The sequence below is a fragment of the Populus trichocarpa genome, chromosome 3, assembly GCF_000002775.5.
Source record: "Populus trichocarpa isolate Nisqually-1 chromosome 3, P.trichocarpa_v4.1, whole genome shotgun sequence".
In the NCBI taxonomy this organism is placed as follows: domain Eukaryota; kingdom Viridiplantae; phylum Streptophyta; class Magnoliopsida; order Malpighiales; family Salicaceae; genus Populus; species Populus trichocarpa.
In genome coordinates, this window is record NC_037287.2 from 5,416,470 (window position 1) to 5,435,544 (window position 19,075).

General features: G+C 35.6%; 1 protein-coding gene and 1 long non-coding RNA gene across 9 annotated transcripts; one reads left to right on the forward strand and one right to left on the reverse strand.

Annotated features, from left to right (window-relative positions):
* Nucleotides 1-406: 406 nt before the first annotated feature.
* LOC7478188 (uncharacterized) lies at nucleotides 407-7,901 on the reverse strand. Of its 8 annotated transcripts, none has more exons than XR_002980793.2 (6): nucleotides 7,225-7,901; nucleotides 6,356-7,076; nucleotides 6,187-6,290; nucleotides 1,177-1,306; nucleotides 748-923; nucleotides 407-649 (listed from the first exon to the last, which is right to left on the reverse strand). XR_002980793.2 is itself a non-coding variant. In XM_024596877.2 (5 exons), the coding sequence occupies exons 1-4, from the start codon at nucleotides 7,743-7,745 to the stop codon at nucleotides 5,979-5,981; spliced, it is 1,482 nt and encodes a 493-aa protein (XP_024452645.2). In that variant the 5' UTR covers nucleotides 7,746-7,901; the 3' UTR covers nucleotides 1,019-1,306; nucleotides 5,941-5,978. The 8 variants fall into 8 exon arrangements, 6 of the variants coding, with proteins under 6 accessions (XP_024452645.2, XP_024452648.2, XP_024452650.2 ...); XR_002980794.2 differs by having other exon boundaries at nucleotides 409-649; nucleotides 6,187-6,278; XM_024596877.2 differs by lacking the exons at nucleotides 407-649; nucleotides 748-923 and adding an exon at nucleotides 5,941-6,114 and having other exon boundaries at nucleotides 1,019-1,306.
* A 4,844-nt stretch (nucleotides 7,902-12,745) lies between these two features.
* On the forward strand, nucleotides 12,746-13,551 carry LOC127905134 (uncharacterized). Its single transcript, XR_008058855.1, has 2 exons — nucleotides 12,746-12,792; nucleotides 13,386-13,551. It is a non-coding gene; the product is annotated as an uncharacterized LOC127905134 (long non-coding RNA).
* Nucleotides 13,552-19,075: the final 5,524 nt, after the last annotated feature.

The following is a 19,075-nucleotide window of genomic DNA, read 5'->3' on the forward strand; positions in this document are numbered from 1 at the left end:
ACCCAGTTCACGGCATAGTGCGAGTCACCTATTTAGTGAACACAAAGAAACATGTTAGAAAATTTTGACTAAAATATCCTACCCTAATTAAAAAAATCATTTTCAAAAAATGATATCCTACATCTGTTTTATTAAGAAAAAGAATTGTAGAATTTTAAAATGTTTGTTTTTTTAATTATTATTATCGCAGAGCATTTTAGTCAAAAATTGTGTGCCATTTGACTAATATTTTCCGCATAAGATATGGATGTTTGTTAAGAATTGATGGAAGTCGAATTGAATTATCTAAATGAAACAAACATAGGGCCGAACTTGTCAAATTATTTACACAGTTTAATTTTCCGATAATGCAAACACAAGGTCTCAAAATGATTTTTTTTTCCAAAAATATTGATGGCAATATATAATAATAGAAGAATATTTGTGTCACGTCGATCTCAAATAACTTCATATGTTTTTTTCTCTAAAAACAAAAAAAACTACGAGCAAATGAGAATATATAAAAACATATCAGGCTTCATCACTGTATCAACTCAAATATAATGCTGTGCAACTGTCTTCACTTTCCAGGCTTCATGGTATTCCGTTTGTAAGAAGATGCAATCATCAGAATGATGCAAAGTTTCCCAACAGCCACATTCTTCATCTTCTACACCGATAGAAAATTGCGTACACAACAAATTCAGAGTCCAAACTGTTAACTGTGCACTCAACATTAATAACAATCCTCTCTATATTTTTTTTTACCTCTTTCTTTGCACTCAATTTGCAATGTGTTCTCAGGTTTACAAAGGAACTCTTCCCACTGGTGTGCTAGTTGCCATTAAAAGAGATCATCGCAGGGTAGTCTTGAGTTCAAAACTGTACTGCTTGAGCTTCTTTCAAGGGTTCATCACAAGAATCTAGTCAGCCTTTTTAGATTTCTGTTATCAGTTAAGAGTAAGTTGAATTAAAAATTATAGTCTAACAGATTGTGTTTTTCAGGTATCTTCACATTTCTTACAACAAAAGAAAGTACTTGTTGAGACCTCAATTGTGCTTTTCATAAAAATTGAATCAAGTTGCATTCTTTACAGAATATTATTATTATCCATAGAGCACTGAAGACAACAAAACTGCATAACGTAATCACATCAGCATACAGTGCAATTCCAATAACAACAGAATAAAACTTACAGCAACATATCAGTGACAAAGTTGAGAAGTAAATTGGGGAGTGTCTCATGTGTAGATGGTTGGCCATCTAATTAGAAACGAAGTTTCTTTGGGAACGTCGCAGGTTCTCAGCTTCTCATTCGATAATATCCTGCAGTTAAGAGATTTAATTAATATTTTAGGATGCTATTTGACTTAAAACACTGATTAGATGATTGGAATTATAGGTTTTAGAGGAACAAGTTAATTATTTTTTGATCTCTAGATTTGAAGACTAACAGATCGGGATTCTAGAATCCTGATAAACTGGTCGACCGGTTGGCTTAACGTTGTCGGTCAACTAGTTGGTCTAAACTGGCCAACTGGATGTCTTGTGGTGGTGGCCGTCTGGTTGGTCATTTAAGTTGTTTGGTTGACCCTGCAGTAAGGGTTAATAGGGTTTGTTAAGTTTGACTAGTTTGAGGTATTTTTGAAATCGATTGGGTAAATTAATTCGGCTTTATAATTACATTTTGATCTCTATTAGAGTGTTAATTTTTTATATTATTTTCTTTGAATTTTTTTGAGTATTTTTCGTATTCATTATATGTTCTGCTAACGTTTCTACTAACAATCCTCAGTAGTCTCTGGTTCTGCATTCGTTTGTCTTTTGCTTCATTTTACGGGTGAGTGAGATAATCTTTAATATGCATGTAATATAAATAATATGTGTATGTTTATTATATGAAGAGTACAATTGGTTAATTCTTGAATAAATATGTGTGTGTGTGTTGCTTATTTTTACGAGTACTCATCTATTCTTGAATTTTTACTCGTATTCTGTTGAAGTAAATGCTATTCAATACGACATTTCTTGCTTTGATAATTATACGAGTATCTGTTATGTCTTGATATTAGTATACTTGTTAAAAACTCCATACTAACAGAGAGTAATTAGTCTATATACATATAATATTCTGTATACCTAGTTGGTAAGAGAGACACCGGCCTATGACGACTTATCATCCCATAATGATCGAGGCTACAAATCTCATCTGTTACCAGAATCTTAGGTTTTGTTTGTTATTTGAGCTTGTAGCTTTATCTGATATCGGTCATGTATTCCACTACCATACGTTATTATGCTTAATATGTATGTATATATATTTATTTCAGTTCTTTTACTTCTATATTATCTCAACTGATGGCCTATACTCATAAATTTCCATAATGTATATTAATTGTTATTCACTCACTGAGTTAGTTAAACTCACCCCTTCATTTTAATATTATTTCAAGTTCTTAACTTCAGTTAGCAGGTTAATTTTTAATTGAGGGTTCCTGCTACTTTGTTTGTATATTTTGTTTCCTTGAAGCTTCTATTTTATAGACTGGTTTAATATCTTAAAATGCTCCACTATTACATTGTTTTTGTTAAAGTTTGGATTTTGATATTGTAATAAGTATTATGAATTATTATTTGATTTTATTGGATTTGAAGAATATTTTTGAAAGTTTATGAAATGTTGTGAATTTTATATAATTTTATTTTATAATATGTATGCTCCAAGACTCATGGCACCGCTTCTGCGTTGCTAGTCAGAGACCCGAAGTTCAAGTCATGTAAGGTGTAGGGCTACATGGATCCGGAATATTTCATGACTTGACAGTTGACTAGAAAAGCAATGTTTATAGCTTTGGAGTGGAAATGTTGGAGTTAGTTACTGGTCAAAAACTAATAGAACATGGGAACTTTGTTGTGAGAGAGGTGAAGACACTAATTGATAACCAGAAGACAAAATATTCATACATCCTTGATCCCACTTTTAGTTTGTGCACACCACTAACAAGTGTAGAAAAGTTTATTGATCTGGCAATTGGGTGTGTCAAAGAATTGGCAGCCAACAGGCCAACAATGAATGAGGTGGTTAAAAAGCTTGAGAGCATCTTGTAGCTGGCTGGTGTCAACGACAATGTTAAACTCTTTAATCTTCCTCATACTCGAGGGCTGTAAGTAGAATGCATGTTCTCATGGGTGTGAATTGGACTTTGCTTCTGCACTTAGTAAATACCATCCTGGTACATGTTTACCATTGTCACAAATATATCTGCAGCTGATAATCCTTAATTCCCAAAAGTCTAAGAGAGAGACAAATTTTCAACAAAAATACAAAACAATTGCATCCTTCCATGGAGTTGGTTAGATCTTCGTTGCTGCATTTTTTATTGGCTGGGTGCTTGTCATATCGAAGTATATATCATGGGGATGATGCAAACTACATTAATGAACAACAAGCATCAATAGAGTAGTATAAAAATCATTCGGCACAAGAAGTACATTGATGAAGAACATGTTGGGTTTGTTGCCATTAATGTGCAGCAACCATTAATGGACGACACCGTCCATTGACAAATGCAGCAGCCCATCCCAAGTGTCAAAGGTTGGCAGCCACCATTATTGAAGAAGAGCTGGAGTTGGCAGCCACCATTGTTAAAGATGAGTTGGAGTTGGTAGCACCATTCTTGCCTATAAATAGGCAACGAGAGAGAGAGCAGAGTTTGAGTGAGAGAGAGCAAAGCAAAGAGAGAAGAAGAGAGACAAGCATTGATGTGAGGCTTGATAATCATTCCGGACCGAGCATGCTTGATACGTTCGAAGGGGAATGTTGTGTGTCCTAGAGAGAAGCGTTAACACTCTTCAGATGTGATGTGGCAGACCATCTGGTTGTAGTGATCCTTTTGTGTGAGAAAAGGAGTGCTTTGGTGACTTTGGCGATTGAAAGGTGTGGCAAGTACCTGTAAACTTGGCCAAAGACGCTCTTAGAATGGTAAGCTTAGAAGAGCTGCAAGATGCAAGTCTGTGCTGAAGAAGCAAGAGGACAGATGCTCCACATGAATGACAAAGGGGGTGATTGTTGGGTTTGTTGCCATTAATGTGCAACAACCATTAATGGACGACACCGTCCATTGACAAATACAGCAGTTGCAGCTGCACCAACCATGTGCACCCATCCTAAATGTCAAAGGTTGACAACCACCATTGTTGAAGAAGAGCTGGAGTTGGCAGCCACCATTGTTGAAGAAGAGCTGGAGCTGGTGGCACCATTCTTGCCTATAAATAGGCACCGAGAAAGAGCAGCAGCGTTTGAGCAGAGAAGAGAACAAGAGAGAAATACGTGAGGAGAGAAAGAGGGAGTAGTTGCTAAGGGCAGCAGCCCTGCTGCCTTGTGCAGCAATGTGTGTGAGAGCAATGACAGTAGAGTTGAGTGAAGTAATCCTCCTCCTCCATGTGTGTTGTAACTCTTTCTCTATCTATCTCTAATAATATGGACTTCTCCCGTGGATGTAGGCGATTTGCCGAACCACGTTAAATATTGTGTCCTAGTGTGCTAAGCCTCCAATGGGCAACTATCAGTACATCACTGGTCCGCGTACAGGGGGGTTGAATACCAGTTGACCCCCTATGCGCGGACCGCTGATGTACTGATAGTTGTCCATTGAAGGATTAGCACACTGGGACACAATATTTAACGTGGTTCGGCAAAACCACCTACATCCATGGGAGAGGTCCATATTATTAGAGATAGAGAAATGATACAATACAAATACGTGGAGGAGGAGGATCACTTCACTCAAACTCAACTCCCAGCTCTCATTGCTGCACTTACAGATGCTGCCCTTGGCAGCCCCTCTTTCTCTCTTCTTTTCTCTTTGCTTTGCTCTCTCTCTCGGTGCCTATTTATAGGCAATAATGGTGGCTGCCAACTCCAGCTCTTCTTCAACAATGGTGGCTGCCAACCTTTGACACTTGGGATGGGCTGCTGCATTTGTCAATGGACGGTGTCGTCCATTAATGGTTGCTGCACATTAATGGCAACCAACCCAACAATCACCCCCTTTGCCATTCATGTGGGGCAACTGTCCTCTTGTTTTTTCAACACAGGCTTGCATGTTGCAGTTCTTCCAAGCTTACCATTCTGAGAGCGTCTCCAGTCAAGTTTACAGGTACTTGCCACACCTTTCAATCACTAGAGTCACCAAAGCACACCTTTTTCTCACACCAAAGGATCACTACAACCAGATGGTCTGCCACTTCACATCTGAAGAGTGTTAACGCTTGTCTCTAGGACATAACATTCCACTTCGAGCGTATCAACCATGCTCGGTCCGGAATGATTTATCAAGCCTCACATCAAGGCTTACAACACCCCCTCAAACGGAAATTTTCATTTCCAAGTACGACAGTCATTATCTGAGTATCTCAATATGATCACGAGCTCACTCATCCCGGAGTTGCGTCTGCCCTCTGTTCCACCCTAGGAACCACGCTTTACTTCTCCATGAATCTCTCGCTCTTAGTCCTAAGAGTCCAGGTAGCTCTCCACCTATAATCATGGGGGCAGCCCATTAAAGGTTGATCCATATCTGTCTTCATACTCTGAGTATTACGATGTCTTCACCGAGCTCACAACCTTGTCATGGGACGGTCGCATTCTCCTACAGCTGAAATGTTTCAAAGTGACTTTAAAATTCTCTATCACCATGTAGACTATGAGAGAGATTACTGCCACTGATCATATAGAAAGAGAAAGTTGCGGTACACTCCTCGCAATCCTCTATCTCGTAACATTACAGTACTGGAAAACTAATCATAAATCAGAAGACGTTATTTGAAAGGGGTGACAGAAAAGTTTTCAAAGAGCCACAATATGCATTAGTTGTGTGGTCAAACATAAAGATGTGAAAGTCAACAAGCACATAACACTCTTTCATAAGCACAAAAAACAAGCACAAATTTTGACCTACTTTCTTAATTAACTTAAGGTAAGGGCGGGCGCTTTCCATTAGCATCTTTTAGTCCTCTTATTTTTCTGACCACCTTTACTTCTCATATTGCTGGCAGTAATAAGTTTATAATCAGATGTTGGTATTTCACTTAGCTTCCCAAATCTTTTCTCATAGAAGTGCCATAACTCAGCCCTGAACATAGAAATTCACGCAAGTAAGATATTGACATGGAATAATTAAAACTTCAGCACACTCCAAAATTACCAGTATGCTAGGAACTGGAATGGCGCATATTTTCCATATATCTCTTCAACATCCCTTTGAACTGTTTGAATGGTGGATTTTTTTGCATGCACCTGTATTGACAGCTATGGGACATTGGAAGCATATCTTCAACAGTTGACAGAGCATTGGATTAGAAACTAAAGCTGACCTGTTTTAGATGTCTCACTGTCTCAGAATCAGTTGGAATGATATGATAAAATCCCATGCACATAAGCACATTTGCGCATGTGAAAGGACCAAATCCATCTATCTGTCTAAACTGATCAGCCAACTTGTTATAGCAAGAAGAGCTTGCTCCATTAGCACAATCTTCTTCAACTTCTCTTAGCGGAATCCTCCCTTCTACAATACTCTGAGCAAGTTTTATGATTCGAATTGCTCGGTAGCCAAGATTGCAGCGCTTGGCCAGAAAACTTTCATCAAGATTTGCTAGTTCTCTTGGACTGGGGAAATTACAAATCATCTTGTTCACACCAGGTTGTATTCCATGCTGAGATTGAAGACTATCAGGCGCACAGGAATCAGACCCATGACGTGAACTGCATCTTGCACATGAATCATTTTCTACACTCTCCAGAGTTTCTCTTCCAATATGGGCACTATCTGTTTTCAAGTTAGCATCAGCTTCCAAGAGGGTTTCTGTTTCCACAATCTTGCTTGCTAAGTTTTTTGTAACTTTAGATGCTCTGATATTTCTCTTGGACTCTTTACCAGCAGACGTGTTCGGAATAAAATTATGAGCAGTGTCATTACATTTATTCTTGACAGTCGCATTCACAGCTTGAGCAACAAACACACCAGATGATTTACACTGCAGTTCACACTGTAACTCACAAAGTGCTCTAGCCATGCTCAAAGTCCTCGGCCATCTGTTCAGATGAGAGGGAGAGAGAGACAAAAGACACCATCATATTACTCTCAGGGACATTTTATCAAACAACGCAAAGGCATGCCAAAAACATGGAGAAAGGACTCTACATTCGTTAATAAAAGAAAAGATAGAGTGGAGAGTATTACTGGCAATTACAAAGAAGAATGCACTTGACCATATCCTCGAACAAAGTGGGAGACCTAAACACTCTCCCACCAAAACCTGTCAACCAAGAATTATTTTCCTCCGCGGCTGCCGCCTCTGCTATCTTTCTAAACTCTCTTGCATTCCTTTCATCTGTTTCCGACAACCTCAGCATCCTCACCACCTGAGCCACCAGTGATTCTTGATGCTTTGGAGAGAGACAACGCGTGCCATAAACGCGGACGCTGAGAGAGCGAGGGAGGTGAGGAGGGTGAGAGATGGAGACAAAGAGTGAAGTAGTAGGAGTGGAAACTTGAGGATCAGAATCAGATAGAGAGAGACGCAAAGGTCGAGAGAATGTTAGGGAGAGAGGGTCCCAATGGTTGGGAGACATCATGAATAAGCCATGGCTGCATACTGCTTTCTCTAAGTTGAATGTCTCTGCTGCGTCTCCTAGTGGAATTTCGAACACTACACTCTCTTCTTCTTCTTCTTCTTTTCCATCAGTTTTTGTGTTTTCCATTTCTCTTCTTCTGCTTCAAGATTGCAACCCAACTAGCTTTTAATCTACTATGTAATAAAACAATGTAAATGAAAGATGGTCGTTGCTTTTATAAAATTATGTGCTGGTTGTTACTTTTTTATTATATTTTTTCATTACAAATTGCTTTATTCTTGAAGAAACTTTACAAGAGCTTCAATTGAACATCATGAATTGAGTCATTTTATATCTGAAATGTAGATGTGACAATCAAACTGATTTTTTTTAACTTTTGATTTTCTTAACGTTAATAATAATACGTTATTAACTTTTGATTTTCTTAACACCATTCCTTTACTTTTTCCTTAAGCTCACACCCATAATACTCGCTTAGGGTATAAAACAATGTTATTCAACCCGGTCTAGTTTGACGGGTAAAAAACCAGCCGGAGTAATAATTTGGCAAAACTCGATCAACTCGGCGGGTTGATTCATAATCTGGGCGAACCCTGACGAGACCCGATGTTTTTATTTATTAATTTTTTTTCTTTTTCAAATGTAGTTTTTCTCCTATACCCCTTTTTTTCATATTTTTTTAGTTGATTATTAACGCTTTTTAAAGTTAACTATATAAATATTAGAAAAATATTTTATTTTTTTAATGTGAGATTTGAAACTCTTTCGTATATATACTATATGTTCACAAGAAAAAATTTATATTTTTTTAATGTGTGATTTGAAACCCTTTCGTGTATATACTCTATGTTCCGAAAAAAATTATTTTTTCAATATAAGATTTGAAAGCCTTTCATATATATACTCTATGTTCATAAGAAAAAAATTATGTTTTTTCAATGTGGGATAAAAAATTTTTGATTTAAATACTTCAACTTAAAATGATAACATAGTATATTTTCAATGTGGGATTTGAAACTCTTTAGTATATATACTCTATATTCACAAGAAAAAAGTTATGTTTTTTCAATGTGGGATAAAAAACTTCTTGGTTCAAATACTTCAACTTAAAAGGATAATATAGTATCTTTTCAATGTGGGATAAAAAACTTTTTAAATATTCTTTTAAACTTCATTATTTACAACATGTATAGCCTATATTGACATGCATTTTTTTTAAAAATTTTCATATGAAATATTAAAAATTTAAATATATATTTTTAATTTTTCCGGGTTGATCCATGAAACTCGGGACGGAGCCCCTTGACCGGGTCAACCCCCGGGCCGGGTTTGATAACTATAAGGCAATAGTTTTTAGGAAAAATTATTTTTTTAAGTGGAAATAATTTTTATCTTATAAGAAATAATTGATAAATATAATTTATTTAGACTTTTTTTAAATGAAAATCTATTATTCAAATAGCTCTTAGCTTATATAAGCTCTGGTTCATCTAAAACAATATCTAAGAGTTTACTTGAGATAATGGAGAGGGTTTTTTTTTTTATCAAATATTTTTTTTTCAATTTTTTTTTTAAAATTATGTTAAAATTGTTTATACTTTGACGTTTGCTTGTATTTACATAAAATCATGTATGTACAGTTTTAGAAAATTCCAAAATCAAATTAACTAAAATTGTTTACGAGATACAATTTAAGATGAAAGTTAAAAAAACAATTAAGGATCAAAATAAACCAAGAACAATTTAAGATGAAAGTTAAAAAAACAATTTAAATATATTTAATATTAATATTTTTTTATTTTTTAAGAAAAGTTGTGGAGATGAAAGAATAAATATTTAAATAATCTATTTTAATTTTTTTTGTTTTTTTTATAGATATACAGGAATTGTTTTTCTTTGATAAAAAAAAAAAGTTATTTTGACTACTCATTTGACTATTCTTTTGAAGTTGCAAAATTAGGAGAGAAAAGCTTAATAAATTAGTTTTTTTTTTTGGCTCTCCCATTGACCTTAGCATGTATTTTAAATGTTTTTAGATGAAAATAAATTAAAAATAAATTTTTTAAATCTAAAAATTCAAAACTTGATTTTAACGGCTAAATTTGAATTAGATGATGATATTTCATCTACCATAGCAAACCATTCATTGTTCATTTTATTAGGGTGGACTTCATCATTCTCCCTTTAAGATATGGAGGCAAGGCACGTGGGCATGATATTACAGGCCTAGACGCACAAGGGTTTAATATTTGTACTAGGCATACAAGCCCATCCTTTTAGACCTAACCCCAAGCCTCCTTTTATATCTCTTTTCATTTTTACATACAAATTACTTTTTTTATTTTGAGTAAAATTAACTATAAACAAAATAATTAAAATAATACTTAAAATATTATTTAATTTTGCCATAGTTTTCAAATAGAATTATATTTTTTATGATAATATTAATAATTACTTTGTGAATTATTATATATATATGCCTAAAATGAAAAAAATATAAAACAATATGCTCATGAATATTACATGAGAATAAATTATTTGTTTTATTTTTTTACTGTTAATTTTTTCAGATTAACTAATCTTTTATTTATTCCTCTATTGCATATAAATTATCGAGTCATGATTGTTTTATTTTCGAATGAAACTAGTTTTTTTAGATTATGATAGGTTTTTTTTTAAAAAAAAAACAATGATTTTTGTAAAAACAAAATCATGTTTTCATCAAAAACAAAAAAAATAAATGAACAAGGAAATGAAGTCTTGATTGAAAAGTTATATTTTTCCTCCTTAATTAAAATGATTTTTATATTTTAATTGCCTTTAGTTTTTTATTCAAAAAACATGCTACTAATTAAAAATATATTTTTATAAAGACAAAAAAAAATCATGAATAAAAAAATCACCTAATAGAATATATATATATATATATATATATATATATATATATATATATATTACAATAAAATTAAATAGAAATTAATTTTGAAAACTAACCCACGACATTGTGGAGGGGAAAAGAACTAGTTATTTATGGGGTGTTTGTTTTCCGGAAGATAGTTTTCGGGAAACCAGTTTCCAAACTTTCCTGTGTTTGTTTGCATTTAGAAAAGTTGGTCAACGGAAAATACTTTCCAGTCGAAGGAAAATTTGGCTTGGTTTCCAGGAAAGTGTTTTTCTTTTATTTTGGACGGAAAACACTTTCCGGAAGTTGTGAAAAATTTAGAAATATCATATTATTTGCTGATTATATCAAATTTGGTCCTCAAACTTTTGATTGTTATATGTATTTTGTTTTGAATATTTATTTTTCAATTTCATCTCTTAGAATTTAATTTTTATATAAGTTTGGTCCTCATTTTTATAGTTGTTATTTGCTTTTCCCTTATCATTTTTTAATTGAAATTTTTTATCTATTAAATTTGGTTCTCATTCTTTTGATTGTTACTTATTTTATTTGAAATAATTTATGAAAAGTTAATTATTATTATTTTATTTTCTTCATCTTTCAATTATTTTTTATTTTTTAGATTTGATCTCTATTATTTTGATTATTATTTATTTTATTTGAGATAGTTTATGAAATTATATTTTTTTAGAATTTCATTATCATTCAACTTTTTAATTTGTAAGATTTGTTCCTCATTATTTTAATAAACTTGAAAAAAATAAAACATTAATAAGTTATTTTCCAGCTCATTTTCCATGACATAACCAAATACTGGAAAGTGTTTTCCAAATTATTTTCTATTACACTACTGTGATGTTTTGTATTAAAAAGATAGGAAATGGCAATAAAGCCCTTGGAGGCTTAAAGAATAAGTATAATTAAATGAGGGGGTATAGTAGTAATTGAATAAAGAGATGATAAATATAAATAGGAAGTAAAAAAGAAAAGAAAAGAAAGAGGGATCTGAAAATTGAGAGCAAACCGTGAGAGAGAAGGGAGAAAGAAGAAGAAAAAGAGAAAAGAGGGAAATTAGAAAGGAAATAGAAAAGAGTTGGAGGAAATAAGTAAAAAGGCAAGATTATGTATAAATATGTGTTAATTAAGCTTTAATTTCGGTTTTGATAAATGATAGGGTTATGAAGTTTGTGTTTTGAGTTTGATTGATGATTTAATTTAAATGTTATAGAGTTAATTGTTGTGGGTATTTGATTATTTGGATGATTTTGAGAGATTGAATTGAAAGATGATGATTTTGAGTTATGATTTTGTTTGAATGGTGAAATTGTGTTAGAAATTTGGAGAGAACAGTAGGTTTCTGTTAAAATTCTGGGTTGGAGGTTGAAGATGACGAAAATTCAATTTGGTCCCTCAATTTGTGAAAATTACGGTTTAGTCCCCAAACTTTGGAAAAATTACAAATTGGTCCCTGGAGCATATTCCGAGATTCTGAATAGAATAACATATGAATTATGGGCAGAATTACTGTATAGATATGAAAATTTAACACTTTCAATTTGGTCCTCCAATTTGACAAAAATTACAATTTGACCCTAAAAATTTGGTAAAATTCCAGAATGGTCCTTGGAGCATAATGAGATATTCTGGACAGAATTGAGGATTAATTATGGTCAGAATTTCAGTATATTCATGGATTTATGACAAATTTTAGTTTGGTCCTCCATTTGACAAAAATTACAATTTGACCCTAAAAAAATATTGGGAAAAGTTCCAGAATGGTCCCTGGAGCATAATTAGAGGTTCTGGAAAGAAATAAGGATGAATTATGGATATAATTCCACTATATTCATGAATTTATGATATGTTTAGTTTGGTCCTCCAATTAGACGAAAATTACAATTTGGCCCTAAAAATATGATAAATTACAGATTAGTCCCTAGCTGTAATATTAGCTTTTTCAGATTGGTTTGATGAATGATTGAGGGTTATTTAGTGAATTATTACCAATTTTATTATTATTTTTATTATGGATTAGATTTCGGGAAAACCGTTAATTTTGGGTTTTTGAGAAAATAACTAGTTAGTTCAAAAATATATAGGGTTATGGAATACACCCTTAGATAAGTGTATTAAATAGGTTATATATTCTTTTGAGTCATTCTTGAATATGTCTCCTTTGTATTCAGATAATCCTGATATTCTACCAGCGAGATGCCATTAGGATTTCCTTCGGTATCTGCTTTTGACTTCTGTTTGCTTTCGAGTCAGGTGAATGGATAATTTTCCATATGCATGAGAAATATTATAAATATTTGATTTGTTAATATGAATTGGATCATGCTTCTTGATAATATATATGTTGATTATTATCCTTGTTATGATAAAGTATGATCAATTGTTGAATCTGAATTCTTGATATGAACCAGTATATAGTTTGAATTGACTTCTGAATTGATAGCTCCTCATTTGATTGATGTCATGAGTTGAGCCTTGAGATATGAATATGTCTGTTTGATTATGATTATGAACCTATGGTATGTCAGTCAGAATACCCATGCTAACAGGGTAGTGTTAGTCTTTGTGCACATCGTATCTGAACCCTAGTTGGTTGAGGGAGTCACCAACCTGTGTGGACTGATCATCCCACAGTACGGAGCCTCATACTCATTGCATTTTGATTTTCTGACGAGTTTTACCATATGATATCCTTGTTATGGCCTATTTGAGAAACCTTCCTATAAGAATCTAGAGCCATACTTGTATATATATTTCTCATTGTTTTATTACCTCGTGTGTGTATATTAAACATTATCTACTCACTGAGTTGTTGAACTCACCATCTCATTATTTATCTTTTTCAGGCTTATAGCTTGATAGCAGGTCATTTTGTTGGACCTTCAGAACCTGCTCTTTGGTTGTACCTTGTACCTTTCCTTTATGTTTAGTTAGTGCTCCAAAACTCTGAACTTATATAAACTCTTGTATTAAGACAATTCAATTATATTATGAAGTTGATTTTGTTATTAATGCTGCGTTGAACTCTGATTGAGTTAGGATAAATTTGTGTGTAAGTTTGGGTTCGCATAGGTATGAAACCTTGGAGGGGAACCTTGCCTATGTGTCGGTCATGGATCCGGGATTCAGGTTGTGACAAACTTGGTATCAGAGCTTTAGGTTAAAGAAACAATAGCATAGTTAATTTCATAATAAGTGGAGCATTAGGATCCGTATCATCTTGTTTGTTGTTTTTGAAATTTTGAATTCTCATCAAGCATGTCTTCTTTCTTGTGATAGATATGCTTTCCTATAATTTTGTGATAATTATCATGCTATTGTTCTAGCATGACTTGAGTGCTCTTACTTTTATTTTAGGAAATGCCGAGGAATAGACGAATAATCGATACTATTAGAGTAGATGATGATCAGGATAATGTCCCTATTGTGCGGTTGAGAACTGCAAGGCAGAGAAGGAGGCGCGGTGCACCTGTGCCTCAACATGTTGAGGAGGTACCTCCACCAGTGGAGGAAGAGCCTCAGGAGATAGAAGAGGAAGATATTGTTGATGAAACAGGTGTGGGGGTAGCTGACCCTGAGCCTGTTACAGAGTTTCAGCAACTTAGCCAGGTTGTGCGGACCTGGATAGAGTTTTCTATGGAGAGAGATAGAAAAAGGGATAGAGATGTACCCTCGACATCCCACACTGTTCAGGGAGTTAATGTGCTGTTGAATGACTTCATGAAGTTGACACCTTCTATTTTTACTGGGATGGACAGTTCAAAGGATCCTCAGAGGTTCCTAGATGATATTTAGCGACGGTGTGAAGCTTTGGGATGTACAGACCACCGAGCTGTGAGTTTGGCATCGTTCAGGTTGGAAGGAGATGTGGCAATCTCTTGGTTTGAGTCTAGGAAAAGAGCAAGACCAGTAGAGGCTCAATGGACATGGAAGGAGTTTAGCTCCATGTTCTTAGACAGGTTTCTCCCTTAGAGTGTCAGGGATGCTCGACTTTATGAGTTTGAGAGGCTATCTCAGGGGAGCATGACAGTGGATGAGTATGATCTGAAGTTCACTCAGCTGTCTAGGTATACAGAACATCTTCTACCCACTGAGGAGTGGAGGGTGAAGAGATTCATTAGAGGACTCAAATCCTCTATGTATAAGGTGATGGTGTCACAGGTGTTTCCATCCTACTCCTTAGCTGTTGATAGCGCCAGGTTGATAGAGGTGCGAGAATTAAAGGATATGACTGTAGGCCAGCCTAAGAGGCCTAGAGAAGAGGGTCAGTCTTTTAGGCAACAGGGATTCAGTGCAGGTCCGTCTAGGGGACGAAGTGGCCGTCAGGGCTCATGGGTTCAGAGGAGGTTTAGACAGAGACCATCAGTTAGTGGCTCAGGCGGTCAAAGTGGTAATAGTGGTACTCAGAGTTTAGTTCAGACTGCACCTCGTAGTTCATTTGTTGTGGCCAAATAGGTCATAAGATCAGAGAGTGCCCGAGGAGACAGTTGTCAACTTCGGGGTTATCTGCTTCAGTCCAGCATCCTATTCAGGCACCATCGACGAGCTAGTCTGTGGCTCATGGGGGTAGAGGTTTTGATGGCCGTGGTCAGAGAGGCCGGGGTGCAGGTGATAGAGGTCAGATACAACAGGGTCAGGGGCATGCCAGAGTTTTTGCCTTAACTCAGAAGGATGCTCAGGCATCCAACACAGTTGTTTCAGGTATTCTTCCTGTTTGCTCTTTTGAAGCAAAAGTTTTGTTTGATACGGGTGCAACCCATTCATTTGTGTCTCCATATTTTGCCATGAGGTTAGATAAACAACCAACCTTGTTAAAATCCCCAATTTCAGTCTGCATTCCCTTAGATGAATTAATATTAGTGAAGTATGTGTATCTGGATTGTGAAATAGAGATTGGAGATAAGATCTTTATGGGAGACTTAAATGTCTTAGATATGGTTGATTTTGATGTGATTTTGGGAATGGATTGGTTGGCAAAGCATAGGGCTTCGGTAAATTATTGGGGTAAGAAAATAATGTTTGATCTAGATGAAGAAGTTGAGTTGGTATTTCAAGGAGATAAGATTGGGTCTCCATCAATTATGTTGTCGGCTATCTCGAGGAAAATGGCCCGAAAAGGGGTACATTGCTACCTAGCATATATAGTGGATGTAGAGAAAGAAGTTCCTCAATTAGACCAAGTCCCTATAGTTAGGGAGTTTATCGATGTCTTTCCTGATGACTTACCTGGATTGCCTCCATATAGGGAGATTGAATTTTGTATTGATTTGGTTCCGGGTACCGAACCAATATCAATGACACCATATAGAATGGCGCCAGCAAAATTGAGGGAGCTAAAAGAGCAACTGTAAGATTTGTTGGATAAAAAGTTCATCTGACCAAGTGTGTCCCCTTGGGGAGCCCCAATGTTGTCTGTGAAGAAGAAAGATGGGTCATTGAGGTTGTGTATAGATTATAGGCAACTGAATCGGGTGACAGTTCGAAATAGATACCCACTTCCTCGCATAGATGATTTGTTTGACCAATTGCAGGGAGCTCAATTCTTTTCTAAAATCGATCTTCGATCTAGGTATCATCAGTTGAGGATAAGAGAGGAGGACATTTTGAAGACAGCTTTTAGAACTCGGTATGGTCATTATGAGTTCTTAGTGATGTCTTTTGGGTTGACGAATGCGCCAACAACTTTTATGGATTTGATGAATAGAGTGTTTGGCCAGTTTATTGATCAATTTATGATAGTTTTTATTGATGATATTTTGGTGTATTCGAGGTCTAGAGAGGAGCATGAGCAGCACTTGAGAATAGTGCTTCAAACTCTGCGAGATCATCAGTTGTATGGCAAGTTCTCAAAGAGTGAGTTTTGGTTGGAGAGTGTAGCATTTCTTGGGCATGTAGTTTCAAGGAATGGGATTGAGGTTGATCCTCAAAAGATTGAAGCAGTTAAGCAGTGGTTTAGGCCTACTTCGGCGACAGAGATTAGAAGTTTCTTAGGTTTGGCCGGCTACTATCGGAGGTTTGTGGAGAACTTTTCTCGGATTTCTGCACCATTGACTAAGTTAACGCAGAAAAATATTAAGTTTCAATGGTCTGAAGCTTGTGAGAAAAGTTTCTTAGAGTTTAAAGAGAGATTGACTACAACGCCTATTCTAGTAGTACCATCAGGTTCTGATGGTTACACAGTTTATTGTGATGCTTTAAGAGTGGGGTTAGGATGTGTTCTAATGCAGCATGACAAGGTTATTGCATATGCTTCACGACAGCTGAAGAAGCATGAACAGAACTATCCTACACATGATTTAGAGATGGCGGCTGTAATTTTTGCCTTGAAGATTTGGAGGCACTACTTATATGGTGAAACTTGTGAGATCTTTATAGATCACAAGAGTTTGAAATATATCTTTCAGCAGAGGGATCTAAACCTGAGGCAGAGGAGATGGATGGAACTGCTGAAGAATTATGATTGTACCATACAGTACCACTCGGGTAAGGCAAATGTAGTTGCCGATGCTTTGAGTAGAAAATCATCAGGGAGCTTAGCTCATATTCAGGAGGTACGAAGACCTCTGATTAGGGAGCTGCATAAGTTGGTGGATGAAGGAGTCAGATTTGATCTTAATGAAGCTGGAGCAATGATTGCTCACTTTCAGGTTAAGTCGGATTTGTTTGATAAGATAAAGGCAGCTCAGAAGAAAGATGATTCACTACTCAGGATCAGAAATGAGGTTGAGCAGGGTAAGGCTACAAGTTTTGTGATAGGTGATGATGATGTGCTGAGATATAGGAATAGGTTTTGTGTATCTGATGTAGATGATCTGAGGAGAGAATTGATGGTAGAGGCACATCAGACAGTTTACACAATACATCCAGGTTCCACCAAGATGTATAAAGACCTTAAGGTGTGTTATTGGTGGAATACGATGAAAGCTGATGTAGCAGATTTTATTTCTAGGTGTTTGACCTGTCAGAGGGTAAAGGGTGAACACTAGAAACCTCCTGGATTGTTGCAACCATTGTTGATTCCAGAATGGAAGTGGGAAAGGATCACAATGGACTGTGACAGGATTGCCTAGGAGTAAGGAGGGTTATGATTCGATATGGGTGATTGTTGACAGGTTGACAAAATCAGCCCATTTTCTGCCAGTTAAGATTACTTATGGATATGCAAAGTTGGCGGAATTGTTTATTAGTGAGATTGTACGGTTGCATAGAGTGCCAATCTCGATAGTGTCTGATAGAGGTCCACAGTTTACATCGCGATTTTGGGTGAAATTCCAAGAAGCTATGAGTACTAAAGTGTAGTTGAGTACAACTTTTCACCCTCGGACCGATGGTCAATCTAAGAGGACTATTCAGATCTTGGAGGATATGCTAAGGGCTTGTGTTATGGATTTTGGAGTTGGTTGGAGTAAGTTCCTACCATTAGTGGAATTTGCTTACAACAACAGTTATCAGGCTAGCATAGAGATGGCACCTTATGAGGCTTTGTATGGTCAAAAGTGTAGATCACCGGTTTGTTGGTTTGAGGTTGGTGAGAAGAGGCTAATGGGACCAGAGTTGATTCAGATTACCTCAGAGAAGATAGAGGTAATTAGAAGAAGCTTCAAACAACTTAGAGTAGACAAAAGAGTTACGCAGATAAAAAAAGGCGTGACTTAGAGTTTTCAGTGGGTGATTGTGTATTCTTAAAAGTATCACCGACCAAAGGAGTATTCAGGTTTGGGAAGAAAGACAAGTTGAGTCCTCGATTCATTGGACCGTATGAGATTCTGGAGAGAGTTGGGGTTGTTATTTATAGGTTAACATTACCACCAAACTTGTCTGTTATTCATCCGGTATTTCATGTTTCCATGCTAAGGAGGTATATGCCAGATCCATCACATGTGTTAGAGATTCATCCCATTGAGTTGAGGGATGATATGGTTTATGAGGTGCAACCAGAAGCTATAATCGACCAACAAGTGAGGAAGCTTAGGTCAAAGGATATAGCTTCAGTGAAAGTGAAATGGAAAGGTCATTCACGTGAGGAAGCGACATGGGAGCTCGAGGATAAGATGCGTGAGGAGTATCCTCATCTATTCGATAATCTCGGTAAGTATTCAATCTTTTCTATTAAGTTTCGAGTATGAAACTTTTATAAGGCGGGGAGATTGTGATGTTTTGTATTAAAAAGATAGGAAATGGCAACAAAGCCCTTGGAGGCTTAAAGAATAAGTATAATTAAATGAGGGGTATAATAGTAATTGAATAAAGAGATGATAAATATAAATAGGAAGTAAAAAAGAAAAGAAAAGAAAAAGGGATCTGAAAATTGAGAGCAAACCGTGAGAGAGAAGGGAGAAAGAAGAAGAAAAAGAGAAAAGAGGGAAATTAGAAAGGAAATAGAAAGGAGTTGGAGGAAATAAGTAAAAAGGCAAGATTATGTATAAATATGTGTTAATTAAGCTATAATTTCGGTTTTGATAAATGTAAGGGTTATGAAGTTTGTGTTTTGAGTTTGATTGATGATTTAATTTGAATGTTATAGAGTTAATTGTTG